The sequence below is a fragment of the Notechis scutatus genome, chromosome 3 (genome assembly GCF_049901735.1).
Source record: "Notechis scutatus isolate UNSWTSFEM ecotype Mainland chromosome 3, rNotScu1.2, whole genome shotgun sequence".
Classification (NCBI taxonomy): Eukaryota; Metazoa; Chordata; class Lepidosauria; order Squamata; family Elapidae; genus Notechis; species Notechis scutatus.
Window position 1 is genome coordinate 101311640 of NC_142011.1, and position 18069 is coordinate 101329708.

An 18069-nucleotide genomic window follows, 5' to 3' on the forward strand; every position below is an offset into this window, starting at 1 on the left:
ATCCCTAGCTTTTGTCCTACTTCAACTAAATCAAATTATACAGCTATTCCATGGCTAGCAGAACAGTCCACTGCTTTCTTACTCTGGGCGTGCCCCTTTGTGTATTTTCTCTTACACAGATTTCCTTTACTTACCATGAACACTTAAGTCATATTTCTTGTCGGTCAGTCCTGCCACATTCACAGCAATGCATACATAGCGACCAGTGTCCGACACCTGTGCACTTTTAAGTCGAAGACCATGCCCCTCCTTTAGTATTTCAACTCGTCTTTCATTGGCTAACAGTTGACCATCTTTCATCCAGGTGACAGTTGGCTGTGGTATGCCATCTGCTTGGCATTCAAGTGAAATATCATTCCCTTGAGTTACAATGACATCCGATTGTATATTTCCATTGTCCAGAATAGTTGGATGAACTGTTCAAAGAAACATTTCCGGTTCAACACTTTAGCCCCAAACTTCAATGGACACAGCATTAAGTGAACAGAATTCCTGACTACATATACTTTTGTTCACCAAGAATCTAATAATTCTACTGACAGTCTTGAGGGAGCATACGTGCAGATGGCACCATTGCTTCAGCAGGCCTTCAAGGTCATGGAAAGTTCCTCTAGAAATACCCAAAGTCCCTGAGGTACAACCCAATGTCCTTGGAAAACCTCCAAGAGAGGTAAATAACTACTGTATTTTGTTGCCTAGAGTGTGCCAGTCCTTTTGGGTGATGAAGTAGACAATGTAGCAAACATATAAATATGAATGTCAAAGTATGTTCAGGATTCCTTCTTGCCTTGAGGGGCCTGTCTTTATTCAGCTGAATAAACATGTAAAGCTTATTGAGGCAAATACCTGGATTCTGGAGCCACACCTGAAACCGGCAAAATGCTTTTGAAAAAATCCAGCTCTTTAGAAGTGGGGTGGAGGGTGGATTTGTATTTTAACAGTAAGGTTAACTCAAATCAAACTCATGCCCTGGTAACTACCCATAGGTCCTCAGCAATGATATAGTAGTTGCCACAGTCATCTTCCTGTTCTACTTCTGAGACTTTCTTTTTTCAAATTACCAGTCTGGTTTACTCTCCTGAAAGTTAATGGTGGCTGTTCTTCTGAGATTTAATTGGTTCCTAGCCAGCTTAGCTTTAGAAGGCCAACAGGGTAGTAAGATGCCGTCACCAAGAGGAACATCTCTATTGGGGACATAAGCATTACAAGTACTATATTTCTGTTAAAGCAATGCCAAAAATATATGTGTACTTGCACTGTGCCTGCATAGTCCCCTTTCAAAACTAATACTGGGTTCAGAGTATCAAGAAAAGGCTTTTAGAAATCCCTTCAACTGCCATTAGAAGAAAATGAGAGATCCCATTATTGCTTTTCTGTGACACATTTTGTTTGTTCCAAAGCTCATTTGTGAAGGTTTTATATAGTATTTGTTTCCAAACTGAGAAACATTGCCCATGACTTACCATACACTAACAACTTATATTCTTTTTTTGTTGTTCCAGCTACATTTGAAGCTATGCATGTATAGGAGGCTGAATCTGAATTTTCAGCAATAGAAATTTGCAGTTGTCTTCCTCCAGATAAGATTCTGACTCTCCCTGAAGGGTCAACTAGCAGTGGAGAACCTACAAAAGAAACACTCTCAGATAAAAAAAAATTAAATATAAAATATATGTACACATTCTTCAGAGTCTTTGAAACCAGGTTATGCATTATGTGGATAATCAACTTAGTTGAATAACCCAAGGCATGAATTAACTTCAACTTCATGCACAAACAGTTATTGTGTTCCTCTCTTTGCACAGTTGAAAGGCAATAAAAGGCACACTTAATCACAGCTTCCTATTATGTCTGAACTGGGAAATTGGATTAATGACAATTATTAGTCTATCTATGAAAATCAGCTGTAACTTCATTGTTTTTATAACATTTATGTACCATTTCCTATTAAAACATCTCAAACCAATGTAAACTAAAGCAAACCATCATTTCCTAGTTTGATACAATGACACACTAAACTATGTTAAAACTAGGTTAAGTTTAGCATCTCACCTGAACCAGTCCAACACTGTACTTAAGGTGCTGTGTCTATTCCACAATCTCAACAGGTTGCTCTAGAAATATTATTTATGTCAGTAAAGGCTATTGTGCCCTCTGAATAGAGAATTAAATAAATTAACTTCTCTCTCTGTTCTATAAACAGAGATAGGTGGTATTTTGGCAAGCAATTATTCTCACAATAGAATCTCTTCATCTTGCCCTGGTTCCCTCATAAGACATCCAGAGGTTTCCTTAAGGTAAAAAATAACTAAGATAATAATTAGTCTCCTTTCTTCCATACAAATCTTCAACTTGTTTTGGGCTGTCATGTGTTTCTATTAAGTTTTTATGTAGGGGAAACTAGTAGCTGCCTACTGGTACAATGGTCAAGGAAGATGGGGCTCAGCAAATAGCAGTTTCTTTGATTAACTCTTACCCATGGCTAAACTTAATAGATAAACCAGTGGACTGTGCATATGCACCATATGATTAATCACAGCTTTTTTCATATTTACTACATGGGGAAAGGGAAGAACAATTTGGCTGCAGGCAAATGCAAGGGACCCATTCACACTGGAATTTTTTAATGTATTCATTCTATTCCAGACATATTTCCTGTTGGCTAGGTAACCTAAAATGCAACAAAGTCCCATAAGCATCAAATGTTACTTCCATTACACTTTGGACAATGAGAGATTGGCACAAATTCAAGGTGATACATTCTATAAATTCTGCCTGAATCATGGCATCTTTTTTTTTTTTTGCAAGGAACATCTGGTTTCTCTGGTTGTCTCCAGGTGCGTGTGCTTGCACAAACAGCATTTCTGTCAGCAAAGGGAAACACGTGTGCATGTGTATATGAAGAGAGCAGCAAAAGCCCTTGTAAAAGATGCAGCTGCTTTAATGCTTCAGAAAAATCATTAATTTACAACTATGTGCAGAAAGCATCTTTTCTCAATGCATTTAATATTCGTAAATATTAGTATGTAACCCCTAATTTCTGTAACCTGGAATTTTCCAGATGTGTTGGGACTGCTAATCCCAGAATGACTAACCACAATGCAAATTGGGAATTCACACAGGCAAGGAAACACTAATTTGCATTCTGGTTAAATCAAATAAGGCATAAGAAGGAGGGGGGAAATTAGATGGAAGCAGAAAGCAGTTTGGGGTAAATATGGTTTAAACACTCTTATCTCATCACATTTCTTCATCTAAGCCAGTGACACCCTCCATCTAACCTTTTGGGCATCAGGGACCTGTTCTGCGGAGAAAGATTTTTCTGTGGACTGTGTGGTTTTGTAATGTTGCCTGCATCCCATGGAAGGGTTCCGCTTGTTTGTGCAATATGGTTGCTGGCATGCCACGGCCTGGTACCAATCCACAGGGATTGGGGATCCCTGATCTAAGCATTTCAAGCCACTGCCACAGTAAGCTTAAATCAAAGAGAATCTAGAGTATTTGAAAGCCTTTCTACTGAAACAAAAGACAATTTCAGAATAAAATGTTGAAATCAGCAGTAGGCACTGCTGATGAACCCAATTATATTGATTTCTAGAAATCTAGCAGAATGGTTAATTTAGGTTCTATTCTGTAACCTACTGAGATAAACAGGGCTCAACACAAAACTAACAGGACTAACAGGGTTTGTGATTAGTCTTCACAAAGTCCAGCTGCTTACCATTCTTCCTCCAAGCAAGAATGGGTGGTGGAATTCCACTGGATTCACACATCATGCTGATGAGGTTCCCTTCAATCACGGACAGCTGAGTCACTGTGTCTGAGCTGTAAATACTTGATGGCACTAGAGAAGACAAATATCAGAAACAAATAATCACTTCCTACAGGTTAATACAACCTATAAAGAAATTAAATGTATCAAGATCAGCAGAGAAAAAAGAAAATGTTAAGTAAAATTCTCAACACAAATCTTTGTTTCAAGCATTAATATTCTCATAGGTTAAACAACAGAATGCAAATGCATTTCTTAGTTTATTTAAAATATTTTGACAATCTGCAAATTGGGTGTTTTAAATACCTAAGAGATCCCTACATCTTAACTGTTGGTTTTTTTTATAGTGCATGATATTATTTCCAACTCTTATTTCATTTTTTTTCTCACTGAATTAGTAAGATCACTAGAATTTGCCCCAAAGATAAAGCCCTCACGATTGCTGAATATTTCCAGTTTTTTTTTTTTAATTCTAGGTACTCTGAGGAACAGAGTGACATTAAACCAGGTAGACAGCTTTTTAAAATGTCCAACGCAGCTTCTGATTCCAGGGCCAAAGAAAGAATATATTTCTTAACAATCACTCCCATATGATTTTCACAGGCAAATCAATAGTGACATACATTTCTAGGATTACCCTTAATGCAGATGCTTTAATCTTATACTTACCCCATACATTGACGTTGTAGTTTTTTTTCATTTTCCCAGCAATGTTTGTTGCTTCACAAGTATAGCGTCCAGTGTCTTGCACCTGTGCTTGTTCAATCTAGCAAGAAACAAATCGACAAACTTATTTTTGGCAATAGCTTTGGTACTCATCACTGTGTATTATTACTTGTTGATCCGGTACATTATTTTGATTTCGGTAAAGGAAGTCATTCCCTGTGGGAGAAAGATTTATTTCAAGTATGATTTTTCTACTTGACAGGTTCTAAGATATCTTCTTTAATACTGAATGCCTTAGTACAAAGATGGGAACATTTTTGGGTGTTGCATATTCTGGCCCATTAAATTTCTATTCACTTGGGCCAAAACTGTATTCCCAGTTGCAGCCCTCCTACAAGAGCACAGCAATTAAAACTTGTAAAGTTACCCCAGTCTTGTTATATCTTTTAGAAAATCAAGTACAAAACCACCTTCTCTACCCCAAGATTTCTTCTCCCGCCCCCTCCACTTGGGGAAATACCAACACTAGTCAGATTTTGTTCCTGCTCACATTTGTCCCTCGTCCAAATTTGTTTCCCAGCAAGATCTATGCCAGAGTTCTTTTTAATCCCTAATCATTAGTACTCATTGCCCATAATATAAACCCTAACTATCCTGCAATGTTCAAGCAGGACCTCTTCACCAATGCTGGATATGCTTTTGGATAAGTAACTCAATAGCTTTTGGGAGAATACTTCAAAAGCGGCACAGCTTTTCTTTCCTCCATCAGAAGAAAAAAGTTTTTTCAATGTCATTCAGAAATGCAAGGGGATAGTCTTTAAGCTATTAATGTCAGGAACCCTAAACATGAGGAGGAAATCTGAGTCACTCTAATATTTACCTTCAGTACACTCCGATCTTCAGTAATGGTGAGACCCAGCTTCTTCTGCAGGAGCTGACCATCCTTCAGCCACTGAAGCGTAGGTGGAGGGATAGCATCACTTCGGCAGCGGAGTTCCAAATGCTCCCCCATGGCCACAGAGACATTCTGTTCCTCTCCCATAATATTAGGTGGAACTGAAAAAACATCACTTTAGTAATTAGTTTCATCTCTTTTCACTAAGGTGAATGAAGCCACCCACTTTAAATAAAGCTGTCACTGTCTGATATCAGCGTTAAATGTATCAGTTAACCTTTCTCAAAAATATTAGCATTACCAGGACAGTATATGAAACTACCCAACATACATGGAATGCTCCAGAGTAAATTCAGAAGAACTAAATGATCTGCTTCAAGTGTTTTCCATCCATGATAGAATCACTGTCCCAACAGAAAGGCATTTCATTTGTAAAGAGGAGCATAATTCAGCAAACCAATATGAATTTTCCATAAAAATATTTGTAAAATAGTATAAATTCAACATATACAGAAATGATCCCTTATCAATTTCCATTTTGTACTCAAATCTTCATCAGATAGATAGATAGATAGATAGATAGATAGATAGATAGATAGATAGATAGATAGATATAGATATAGATATAGATATAGATATAGATATACATATATGTATATATACATATACATATACATATACATATACATATACATATACATATACATATACATATATAGTATTCAGCTTTGTTCAGAAGCCTGATGATGGCAGATGAGATTCTGCCGAAACGTTGCTACAACTTTAAAAGCACAACTACAATGACGTGGGAAAATACCCGAACAAAGCTGAATACCATACATGTAAGTACCCACGAAAACTTAAGAAAACAAATATATATATATATATACATACATACATACATACATACATACATACATACATACATAGGGGGCGTGCATAAGCACATCAATCATGCCTACCATCCCTGTCCTATTGTTTCTTTTTATTTTTCTTATAAATATCCATCTCATGTATTCAAAACTATGTTTATTCTTATACCGGTATCTTGTAAGCGATTGACAAATCAAATCAAATCAAATAAATAAATAAATATTACTTAATACATTAATTTCATCCTAACAGCATTTTCAAAGGTCAGTTATCATTCCTGCTCTTTAAAAGACTTTTTAAAATACTTAGGACTTTTGTGCTTTTTAGTTGTACTGTAACCTGATATTATCAGCCCTAAATTAAAATTAGTTTAGAGTTATGAAGGGGGCATTCTGTAGATCTTAGAATGTGTTTACAATTATAAGAGTGTAAAATATTTCAAATGCAAAACATTTAGACTTTTGAGCCCCATTCTGAGCTCTTGTGTGTTGTTTTAAGATGCAATGGCTTGTTCTAAACTTATTGAAAAGATTTTAGCATTGTTCCAATCATTCTGGAAGTATTCCAAAATCGAAATATCCCTGGTTGTTTGGAATTTGGAACAGTTCCAGAATAGTTGGAGTAGCATTAGAACACTTGTAAAGTTGGAACACTGTCTCAAATTCAAAACAGAGTATTTCAAATTTCATGTATTTCATGCCACTATTTTTACAACCATGCATGCATTAACAGAATACTGCAGCCAATTAGAGTTCTCTGATTAATCTAGCTATACCATTGTTTGTAAATCTTTATTTTTCATGCATTGTAGTTGTAGTTTCATAGGGTTTTTTAAAGAAATCAGGCATGTACTATAAAGGTTCTGTTAACATGTCTCAAGACAATATGCGAATCCTCATCATCATTTTAAGCAAACATCTAAAGATTTGTTGCTCTTACATAGTTTTTAAGTGAAATTTTTCAGTAATTGAAGAAAATGATTAACATCTAAATTATTATCTAGTTGTCCCAAAGAAATGTAGTTTTCATTTGAAAATGACTTCCCATGACAGGGCATGTTAGATTCCTATGAAACCTATAAAGACCATTCTATTAAAATAAACACAGGATATCACTTCCAGATTGAAAGGAAGTGAGAAGATCAATCTATAATCTGTAGTATAATAAAAATGCCATGGGTCATTTTAGAAATCTAATCAAGCATTACAACCAGGGGCCATCAAGATACGTTAGGACAACAGTTCCACAAAATTCCAAGACAGCTTGTTGGGGAAAGCCATTGTAATCCCTCAAGATCTCAAGAATGCTAATGCAGTTCTTGGTATAAACATTATTTATATTCTTACCATAAACTCTGAGATCAATATCCCTTTGTTTTTCTCCTGCTGCATTTACTGCTACACATGTGAACCTTCCAGTATCACTAATCTGAGCACTCATCAGTGCCAGGATACGACCTCCAGAACGAATCTAAAAAGAGAGTGGAATTGCTTTTTTAAAAAATGGCAGATAGGTTGAATCAGACAGCATTAGAGTATTAACTTATTCACATAATACAATTTTTCTGATATGAAATGTTTTTGTATCACCCAAGAAATCTCTAACATTATTTTCACTCCTTACATTTTTCTTGTTTCTGCTCTGTTCCATTATTTTTTTAATGTCTTGCCTAATGAATAATTCTAGAGAATTCTAATTTTAATTCTAGCAATAATTCTATTGCTGGTTTTGTTATTGATCCTAATCAAAATATGGATTTTTTTAATTTATTTATAACATTTATAGGCTGCCCCTATTACAGTACTTCAAGGTAACTCTGGGCTTAGATTTTGGATTTTTATTTATGAATTAACACAGATAAAATTGTTCCCACAATTTTAAAATTGTTTCCACTATAACCCAAAAGTTATAGGTGAATTTGAAGTATTAATTAATATAATTTAATTATTTAATTAATATAATTTATTATCCAAAATTTAAAGAGACAGATTCCATGGAGAAATCCCATCTCTAAATTGTGGGTAAATGTCTTTCACGCTTTAACGGAGCTAAGAAATTACCTGGAGTCCACTTGAAACACTAGAAACAGGACTGCCATCCTTCAACCAGGTTACAATAGGAGCAGGAATTCCACGAGCTTCACACTCCAACCTCACCTGATCATTAACTACAACAGTTACAATTTCATTATTTCCGGAAATCAAAGGTGGGACTATAAAAAAGAGAAAAATATAAAAAAGAGAGAGAAATATTGTTTGAGCAGATGTGCTGATTGATAGTTCTGATCTATAATTTTGCAAATAATATTGCCTGCAAACATACAGTAGATGTATATTTGGATCTTTGCAGATCTTTGTCTACATCAATTACATTGTAGTGCTAGCAGTAATAAATATTTTTGTACCATAAAGCAATAAACATGAGAGGAATTGAGTTTTGATCGTAAGAGAAAAAAACAGAAGTTAATGTATAGCTGTCAACCATCCCTTTAGCATGCAAAAGAAACTTCGGGGACATTTTTGTTACCAAGAGTAAAACTTTATTGACAGATCCATGCAGGCAAAGAAGAAGCAAAGCTAGTTCTAAGATTTTGGTGTGAAGTGCAGCATAGTAAAATGCCCCTTTCCTTCCCCTGGGCCACCTTGTGTTCACTGTCCACTAACCCAGGTCAAACATTTTATTTTGGGAAAACAGCCTGCACCTTTCAAAAGTCTTCAATGTCTGATTTCAGAGATGCAAGATCTTCTCAAGCTGCCAATGGCTCACATAAATTTATTTTCTTCCTCCCAGATTGATTCCCACACATTCCAATCATACCCATGCCCACCTCCTCTAGCTTCTTTGTCAAGTTGCGAGAGGAAAGAAGTGCTTTGCAAGTCAACATTGACAATAACATTATTGTCCCCATCCCAATCATATACAGAGGAATCAGCTTTGGTCAACAAAACTGGGAGGTACAACATAAATTTGAAGAGTTTCTTGTTCTGCCTGACAAAAGATTTGATCTGGTCAAGTCTGTAATTGATAAGCCATATCCAGTCACAGAGCCAAATTTAAAAGAAAATGATTGGAATCTAAAAATGTTGTGGTTTAGATTTACACCATTTTCTTAAAACCTGGTTCTGTGAGTTGGTCTGAAATTATTGTGGACTTTGTGATTTCTACAATAGCAACACTTAAATACTTCTGTCAGTTTGCTGAAATAGAGATAGTGAGACCTGCCTTCCAAATCTAATTGCATGAGAGCCCCATCAAGCAAATACTTCAAAATTAAAAGCTTTCCCATTGTTGAATTATTCAAATACTGCAAACAACCACTCTCCACTCAAATCAGTATGGAAACGTGACCTTAAAAAGTACTAAGTACATGCAATAAACCTGAAATATACAGTTGAAAGTCAGATAAATCTTATCTGCCCAAACTGACTTTGTTATGAGAAGCAGGATTTACCATGGACCTGAAGATTGTAGAATAATTCAGCTACTCCTGCTGCATTTGTCACCGCACATTTATAAATCCCAGTATCAGAGATCTGGGCTGCATCTATTTGGACAATTTGCCCTCTGTTCAAGAAAGTGATGCCAGCAATATTGATGAGAGGAAGGTTATCTTTGTACCATGTGACAACTGTGAAATAAAATAAGAGATATTTGGTACTATAAAAGAATTTATTGGAAGGAAACATTCAAGTTACAGTACTTTTTATTCCAAGACCACTTACATTGTTGACAGATGCCCAGATAAAGTACAGAAACTTCATAATTTAGAGCAGGAGGAATATTAGGAAAAGTGAGGGATTAAAAGGTATTTTTTGCTTACTCCACTCCAAATGTGGGCACGGTGAGGAAGACAAAATTAAAGAGGAATTCTTTTTCACTCTCAAGTTGCAAACAGTTTCAGGGTACATACTAATTACCTACAAAATGGCCTATTAAAGCATTCTTCATGGTCCACCTATTCTTGCTCTCTTCTTCAGTACCTTCTTATTTCATTTGGATATTGTGGAGTCATATTTATAGGACTGCCCACATAAGCTGCTACCATATCACTCAAGGTTGTTTCAAGACACCTAACATCAAAAACATCATCAAAAAAGCACAACAAAGAATGTTCTTTGTGCGCCAACTCAGAAAGCTCAAACTGCCCAAGGAGCTGCTGATCCAGTTCTACAGAGGATATCTGCACCTCCATAACTGTCTGGTTTGGTTCTGAAACCCAACAGGACAGACACAGACTTCAGAGGATAATTAGGACTGCAGAAAAAACAATTTCTACCCACCTGACTTCAATCAAGGACTTGTATACTGCACGAGTCAAAAAGAGGGCTGTGAAAATATTTACAGACCCCTCACATCCCAGACATAAACTGTTTCAACTCCTACCCTCAAAACGACGCTATAGAGCACTGCACATCAGAACAACTAGACACAAGAACAGTTTTCACTCTGCTAAACAAATAATTCCCTCAGCACTGTTCAACTATTTACAAAGTGTACAGTACTATTTCTGTTAATCTTCTCATCACTCCTTATCACCCAATCCCCTCACACTTGTGATTGTAACTTTGTTGCTTGTATCCTTATGATTTATATTGACTGTTTCCTAGTATGATTTGATTGTTGATTGTACCCTATGACTATCATTAAGTGTTGTACTTTATGATTCTTGATTCTTAACGAATGTACCTTTTCTTTATGTGTACTGAGAGTATTTACACCAAGACAAATTCCTTGTGTGTTCAATCACACTTGGCCAATAAAGTATTCTATTCTATTTTATTCTAAATTTCAGGTGAAATACAGTTTTCCCTCCTCTGTCACAGGAAAGGTGTGGAGTTGAAGACATATTTAAAGGGAGCACACAAGCTTTTTTTAGCATGAAATAATAACTTGCATGTGAAGATAAGTCATTACAGATCAAATCCCACAGACAATAGAATTCTCTAGCTGTATTAATGGATTTAGTTCACAAATTGAAATATTAGATATTCATCTTTGTTACTGCTTTCTCCAAAGCAGTATCAAAGTCAATCAGCACAACCAATATCCTTCTTTCAGGCTCATTCCTGAACTTCTTCATTAGATTGCACACAGTAAAAAAAAAAGACTAGGTCATACCACATACTGAGTAATGATTCTATTTTGAAAGTTTCCTTGCCATAGAATTAAACTAAGTCCCAGTCTTAAGCAATAAATTAAGGTAGTTTCTGCATGAATGCATGAGGGCAACATGCCAGTCGGTAATACATCTCAAGAGAGCCCAGGTGTTAACTCATGATTTAAATGGGGTTAAGTGTCGGAATCCTGACACCAGGTTTTTCTCCTAATCAGCTTCTTTCAGTTAACATGCTCTTTCACGTGTTTCAGCTTCCTTTGCAAAAAGGCTTTTGTCTATAAAACATATGGATTTTTAAAATCATTGTTAAACCTACAACAAACTATATTCCAAACAAACTTAGCACGTTTACTTAACAAGAAAAACATGCATATTCACAACAGTTCAATGAAACATCAAACTTAAGATCCTTTGTAAGAAAGAGGTGTGCTACTCTATATGGAATTCAGTGAAAAGACAATAGGTGGAAAATTTCTGCATGGCCGATTTTCATTATGAGAGAAGATAAATTGCTATGAGTATATATATATACCTGGCAAAGGATTTCCAGACACTTTGCATTCTAGTTGTATTGGATTGTTCACAATTACAGTCTCATTTCTTACCATTCCTGCATCCTTCAGACTAGGCGGCTCTGGAAAAAAAAGAGGAGAAAATTATGGTTACTTTTATTTAGACGTATTGTACCCAGGCTTTCTCTGTACTTAGTTTACAAGTTTCCAACATAGATGTATGTTCATACAATCTACAGTAAATGATTAGTATGACTCAAAAAATAGCCTAGATATGACCTACAGATAAAGCAATATGTTTCTAATTACAGAGTAGCTATAATAATGCAGTGATTTCTCCTTTCTTATCCAGGATCTTTCTAAAATTGTGGTACCTTATATCTCCCAATGTACTTCAGAATCAGAACACTCTGATGGATGGCAAAACTCAACTTTGACTTTATTTATTGGATTTGGGAATTGCTGAGCTGAGAGACAAGATTCCTGGCATGATTTGTTCAAGTCTAAACAAAAGTAGATATTGCTAAGTAACTGGTAGAACTTACTAAGGCTTAGTTGACAAATGTTTAAAAGTAAAATTGAAAGATATGAGTGATCTAGAAAAATAAAATATAAATAAATAAAATTATCTTCTACTTAAGATTAGCACATTCTACTTCAGTGGATTACCCAATAACAACTGACTTCATGGAATATTAGCAATACTAAAGAATCAAAAACTATATACTAACCAATTTATTTACATCTTATACTTTTAATCATAACTTCTTGAACAATCAATATACTGATTCTTTACATCCTTGGCACTTTAAAAGTTTTCAGGTACCTGTCTTTCCCAAAAAGGTTCCTGAATACCATGATGCAATTTGTTTACTTTCTTATACCAGGTCTCCTAAATTCTAAGATCAAAACCTCGAGCTAGGGTTCTTAACTGGACTTGCTCTTCACAGGGCTTTAACTTTCTAATTATCAGGTTTTACAGAAAGGGTGTATACGTATAAAATACAGTTTATACAGTTTTGAATGTCAAGATAGGGTTTAAATTATATACATCAATAATAAATGTAATAAATCTCAAAAAATTTATTGGGTTGTATTTGAAACATTGAAAATTCTCTGATCTTTGATGCTCTTGAGACATTTCAAGGCATTGTTTTATAATTGATTGAGGGAAGACCCCCAACTATCAGATAAATTATTCTATGGCATCTGATGTCCAAATAAGTTTCCTGCTCTGGATACTTACAGAATACTAAAATGGAGCATGAAATTGGGCACACAGCATGATGGGTATAACTAGCAATCAATGGGCAATACTAAACTGCCAATGAGAAGTCATTACCATATACATTCAGATAAATGGATTGCTGGGCTTCACCAGCTGCATTTGTTGCTGTACAGGTATATTTGCCAGCATCTTCTTTTAAGGTCTTGGCAATCTGCAAAATGCGCCCTAAAGATTCCAGCTGCTCCAGAACAAAACAAAAAGAAAGATTCCTCTATTATGATGAACAAACCAATGAGATTTCTATCATAATATAAGCAAAAACAATAAACACTGGTATCTCCTTTCAAACTATATGGGCATTCATAGCAATTACATGTACAGTTGTTGGATATACAATCCAGTAGCACTGACTCTACAGCATCTCATGACCTGTTGGCCACAAGGGGTAGTAGGATGTAAATAAAGATTAAGGATTTCCTTTGTGCGCCTTCTTTGTCTATTAATCTGACTGCCAGTCTGAAGTCATTTCCTTCACAAGCATGCATGCATAAAATACTTGCTCTTGGCCTCTCTTCCTGAAAGAATGCCCTCAGCCAATTGACCCATCCCTCCGTCTGTCCAGCCACCCAGTGGAGCCAAAGGCTTGCTGGAATAAAACAGATTTATAACTGATCCTATAAGAGGTGCACATACTGGTCAGGAGAGGGAAAATGTATTAGTCAACTGGGGTCTTGCCACAAAGAATTCTGAAAGGCTGTTTTTCTTTTTATGTTTTTAGAAAAAAGACAGGGAAAAACCCCTACTTCAGAAGAGTTTTGATCATGTCGAATCAAATATCTGCTCAAAAGATAAACACTGGCAAATGTTTCCCTTTACAATATTATTTAACACTGAAATGATTTCAGTCTTTTTTACTTACTCCAATGTTGTCTCTAGCAGTATTTACAGGCTGATTATCTTTTAGCCATGTGATAGAAGGGATTGGTATGCCATTAACAATACACTGCAGGGTTACTGGTTTGTGCATCACCACAAATCTTTCAGAAGGACCACTCATTTTGATTGTTGGAGAGACTGTGCAAAAGAATCAAGACAGAATTTTATGCAGAAGATAGTAATGAGGCTTCTCCATATGTTCATAAGTTTGTAAGTCAAGAAGCTTATGCAATACACTTTATTTCTCTGAATGAATTATTATGAATTATCCAACTATCTATACAGGAACCAGTGAAAGCTATATTTTTCTAATTTGCAAACAATAATGCAAGACAAAATATTCACTAAATATGCAGCAATTACTGAAAAATAGCAACTGGGTATTTATTTTCCTTTGTCACATCCAGAACATATTCTTTCCCTGCCCCATAACAGCATGATACTGATGGGGAAAATGACAGCTATGACAATGGAGCATTGCACAGAGTTTCTCAGTTTTGGCTACTTTCAGATGTGTGGATTTCATCTCCCAGAATTCCCCAGTCAGATGGCTGGAGAATTCTGGAAATCTCACGCCTTAAACTTGCCACAGTTAAGAAACATGGCATATTGGATAAATCCATGGAGCAGCGGCAGAAAGAAATAATAGCAAGAAGGAAAGACTAGAAAGATATCTGAGTTTTGTTCAATATCCAAATACCTAATAAAAGTTTTATGAAAAGATTAATAAAATTAATGCAGGAATGGTTTAATATTTGTGTACTAAAGTAGCCTAGAACAATTAGCATATACTTGAATAACTTGTAGTCGATTTTTTTCATAAATAACACAAAGCTTCTAAGTCCATTTCAAAGCCTGAAATTCTTTTGCTATGTCCTCAGAAAACCATAACATATTTAAACTGTTTCATAGAAAGGTATAACCCGAACATTCCCCCTTTTTTCCTTTCCTACAGAAATAACACACCATGCACAATCACATCAAATTCTTTCTTGCTTTCGCCCGCCTTGTTGGTGGCTATACACTGATAATGGCCTGCATCAGATACTTCAGCCCGAGAGATGAGAAGCCTGCGTCCATTGAGCAAAATTTTATATCCAACTCCTCCTTCAATAGGTTGGCCATTTTTGAACCATCTGATGGGAGAAAAACAGATCTTTAAAATGTTTATTTTGTATAAAGAAGAGATTGTGAGGCATAAATTGGAATGCTTACAGTTCCAGGTATCAAGATTACAGTTACAGTTCCACGATTAAGAGATTGGACTGTCATCTATTAAATGATACTGATTCATGGGTGCTGCCATATATCCCCTAGGACTATCATTAAAAAGGCATCCTACTATAATTCTACTTTAACCTATTTTTTTTCTGAAAAGATATATGCTGGCAGTGATAATGGGAAAAGACAGAAATCTGAACCAGGCAAAGATATTACAATAAAATCTTATTGGAAAGTACTAGCTCATCTTTTGACCATACAACCTCTTTGTAGTATAGAAGGAAATGGGGTGGCAGCTGTTTGAACCCCTGAACTGACCAGGTCTATGGAAATTAACTTCCATTCGTCTTTGCTAGTAAGTTGAGCAGTTCATTCTGCATGCTATACATTGAATCCATTTTACCCAGGGACTCATGTCATTACTTCTCCAAAAATAATCTCTTTCACTTAATGCTTTTCTAGACATTAAAGAAGAGCAGGAAGGAGAAAAAGAAAGAATTCATTAGACAGTAAAGGCATAACACCTAAAGTATTTTCATCATCTATAGTAACACTGTATAATTGCGGCAGAGAAACAAAAACTGAGCAACTACCAAAAATTGAATATTCAACATTAACTGGAAGGCTTAAAGGCACTTCTAGATGATAACTCTTTCAGTTGCCCAATTTTTTTCTTCTTTTTACTTTTGAAACAGAGCAGAATATAGCTGCATTGCTAAGACTACTGAAGTTACCAGGGGACTGCAGACAATTGTGCACTGAGAATCTATAGTATTTGCAGAGAAACAACAGACAATCACAGCATAGCCTTCTTGGGCAATATATAACTGATTGTCTCTCAAGGGATTAGGAGATTAGCATTGTGGAATAAATTGTTCTCCTGTTTCCCAGGTTAAGGAAAACAAATAATAGATTCCTCAGGGCTGCTTTGCCCTTCCATGAAATGTCACCAGCCATGAGTACTACCCATCAGGAGGTAACTCTACATGTGACAATGAAATCTCCTATAGCAATTTTTTTATTTTAAAAATCTTTTATGAAATATCATGTGGTTTCTTGGTAACTTTACTTTCATCCAAATTTCCTGTGTGAACTTTTTTTTAAATTGAGTTATAATCTCTTACGTGATGATCGGCAGGGGTGTTCCTATTGCTGGACATTCCAACTCTAGGTGGCTGTGGAAAATCACAATGTGGTCCGAAGATTCATTTCCTCCTTCCAAACTTGGTGGAACTGGGAGGAAGAGGGGGGGGGAGGCAGGAGGGAGGGAAAGTGAATCCTAGGTAGAAATATTTTCAAAATATATTTACAGGTTTTAAAATAATCTTCAAATATCTCTTCTATTATCCTCGCTCTTTCTGGTGTGTTACAATGTTTCTTTGAACAAATTGTGCATTCAGATTTAGAGCACCTACATCCAATTCTCATTATCTGCAGGGGTCATTTTTTATAAGCATTACAGAATGGCATGGAGGCTTGTTAACATGCCAAACACTTAAGAACAAGAACACAGTTTCCCTTGTTGTGGCTCACATCAATGTTGATTCCACCCCTCCACCCCTCTGGGAGGTACAGTAGACCAGGCAAGAAATAACAACGGTGGATAAAAACATTACCTTTATTACAAGTTTACAGTAACAAAATTTTGAAAGTCTGAAAGTACTTTTAGTCTCCTAAAAACTAGGGAAGGTCTTTTCTGAGATGCTTTATCCACCTGCACCCCTCCTTCACACTCAGATTTTATTTATCAGACCACTGTCTAGCCTGTGACTCTTCCCTTGTCACTCAAGGTCATCCCTACATACCATTACACCTTCCGTAATAAAAATGTTCCTGATAATTTAAAAATATTACAAGATTGTAACTGTAGCTGGAGGGAAAAATCCAAAACTCATGTTGCAACTGTGTCAGTCTAACAGTATAATACTATTCTTTTTATATAATAATCAACGTATTTATACCGTGTTTCTCATATAATAAGGCCGGGTCTTATTTTTTTGAGCCCGAAAAAATGGCTAGGCCGTCTTTTCGGGGGTGACTTAATTCCCCCTTGCATCTTCGGGCGGGCGGCGACGGCTTGGATGTTGACCTCAGCGTTGGTGGGACACTTCGTATTGGGGTCAATGCAGGCAGCACCATATCCGGGTGTGCAACAAAAGTACTTCCTAATGGCAAGCCCCCCACCATTCCCCCATTTTGCATGTTTTAATATAGGCCTTAATTTGGGGGGAGGGGCTTAATTTAATTTCATGCCTATAAAACATGCTGGGACTTCCTATTGGGGGAGGCTGTATTGTTGGAGAAACAGGGTAGGTAAAATTTGAATCAATTTCAAGATAATATCAGATCACCACCTAATAATATTTATTTTATTCCTTTTCTAAATTCCAAACAAATTACCCTTTAACTTTTGTTATGTACAGATTTTGCACTAACTTGAACTGAAAATACCAACTGCAATATTTCTACAAAGTTTGCAACAGCATTCCAGTGGTGCTTTAGATAAATGTAGAGAAGGAACAGAAGTATCAGTCACTAAGAAATTGTCATCTCAAATGTCATATGGACTGGAAATGCAGAAATTGTGTACAAAGAGCTATGATGGTACAGTGGTTAGAATGCAGTATTAAAGGCTAATTCTGCTCACTGCCAGCAGTCTGATTCTCACCGGCTCAAGATTGACCGATCCTTCCATCCTTCCAAGATCAGTAAAATAAGGACCCAGATTGTTGGGAGCAATATGCTGACTCTGTAAACTGCTTATAGGGGTTATAAAGCATTATGAAGCTGTGTATATGTCTAAGTGCTGTTGCTTATATAAATATGTAACTTTCACATTCTTTGAAAACA

At 36.0% G+C, this 18069-nt stretch overlaps 1 protein-coding gene across 2 annotated transcripts in view; it reads right to left on the reverse strand.

Moving 5' to 3' along the window:
- HMCN1 (hemicentin 1) overlaps window positions 1–18069 on the reverse strand; it is a 240336-nt gene that overhangs the window by 98593 nt on the left and 123674 nt on the right. For both annotated transcript variants that reach the window (XM_026669149.2, XM_087960847.1), the window contains 13 exons: window positions 16344–16452; window positions 14965–15134; window positions 13982–14136; window positions 13177–13300; window positions 11855–11956; window positions 9658–9834; window positions 8267–8418; window positions 7553–7676; window positions 5319–5494; window positions 4442–4538; window positions 3722–3844; window positions 1464–1625; window positions 135–416 (listed from right to left, as the gene is read on the reverse strand). In XM_026669149.2, the coding sequence (XP_026524934.2) occupies window positions 135–416; window positions 1464–1625; window positions 3722–3844; window positions 4442–4538; window positions 5319–5494; window positions 7553–7676; window positions 8267–8418; window positions 9658–9834; window positions 11855–11956; window positions 13177–13300; window positions 13982–14136; window positions 14965–15134; window positions 16344–16452 (1953 nt within the window). The remainder of the gene's footprint in view (window positions 1–134; window positions 417–1463; window positions 1626–3721; window positions 3845–4441; window positions 4539–5318; window positions 5495–7552; window positions 7677–8266; window positions 8419–9657; window positions 9835–11854; window positions 11957–13176; window positions 13301–13981; window positions 14137–14964; window positions 15135–16343; window positions 16453–18069) is intronic.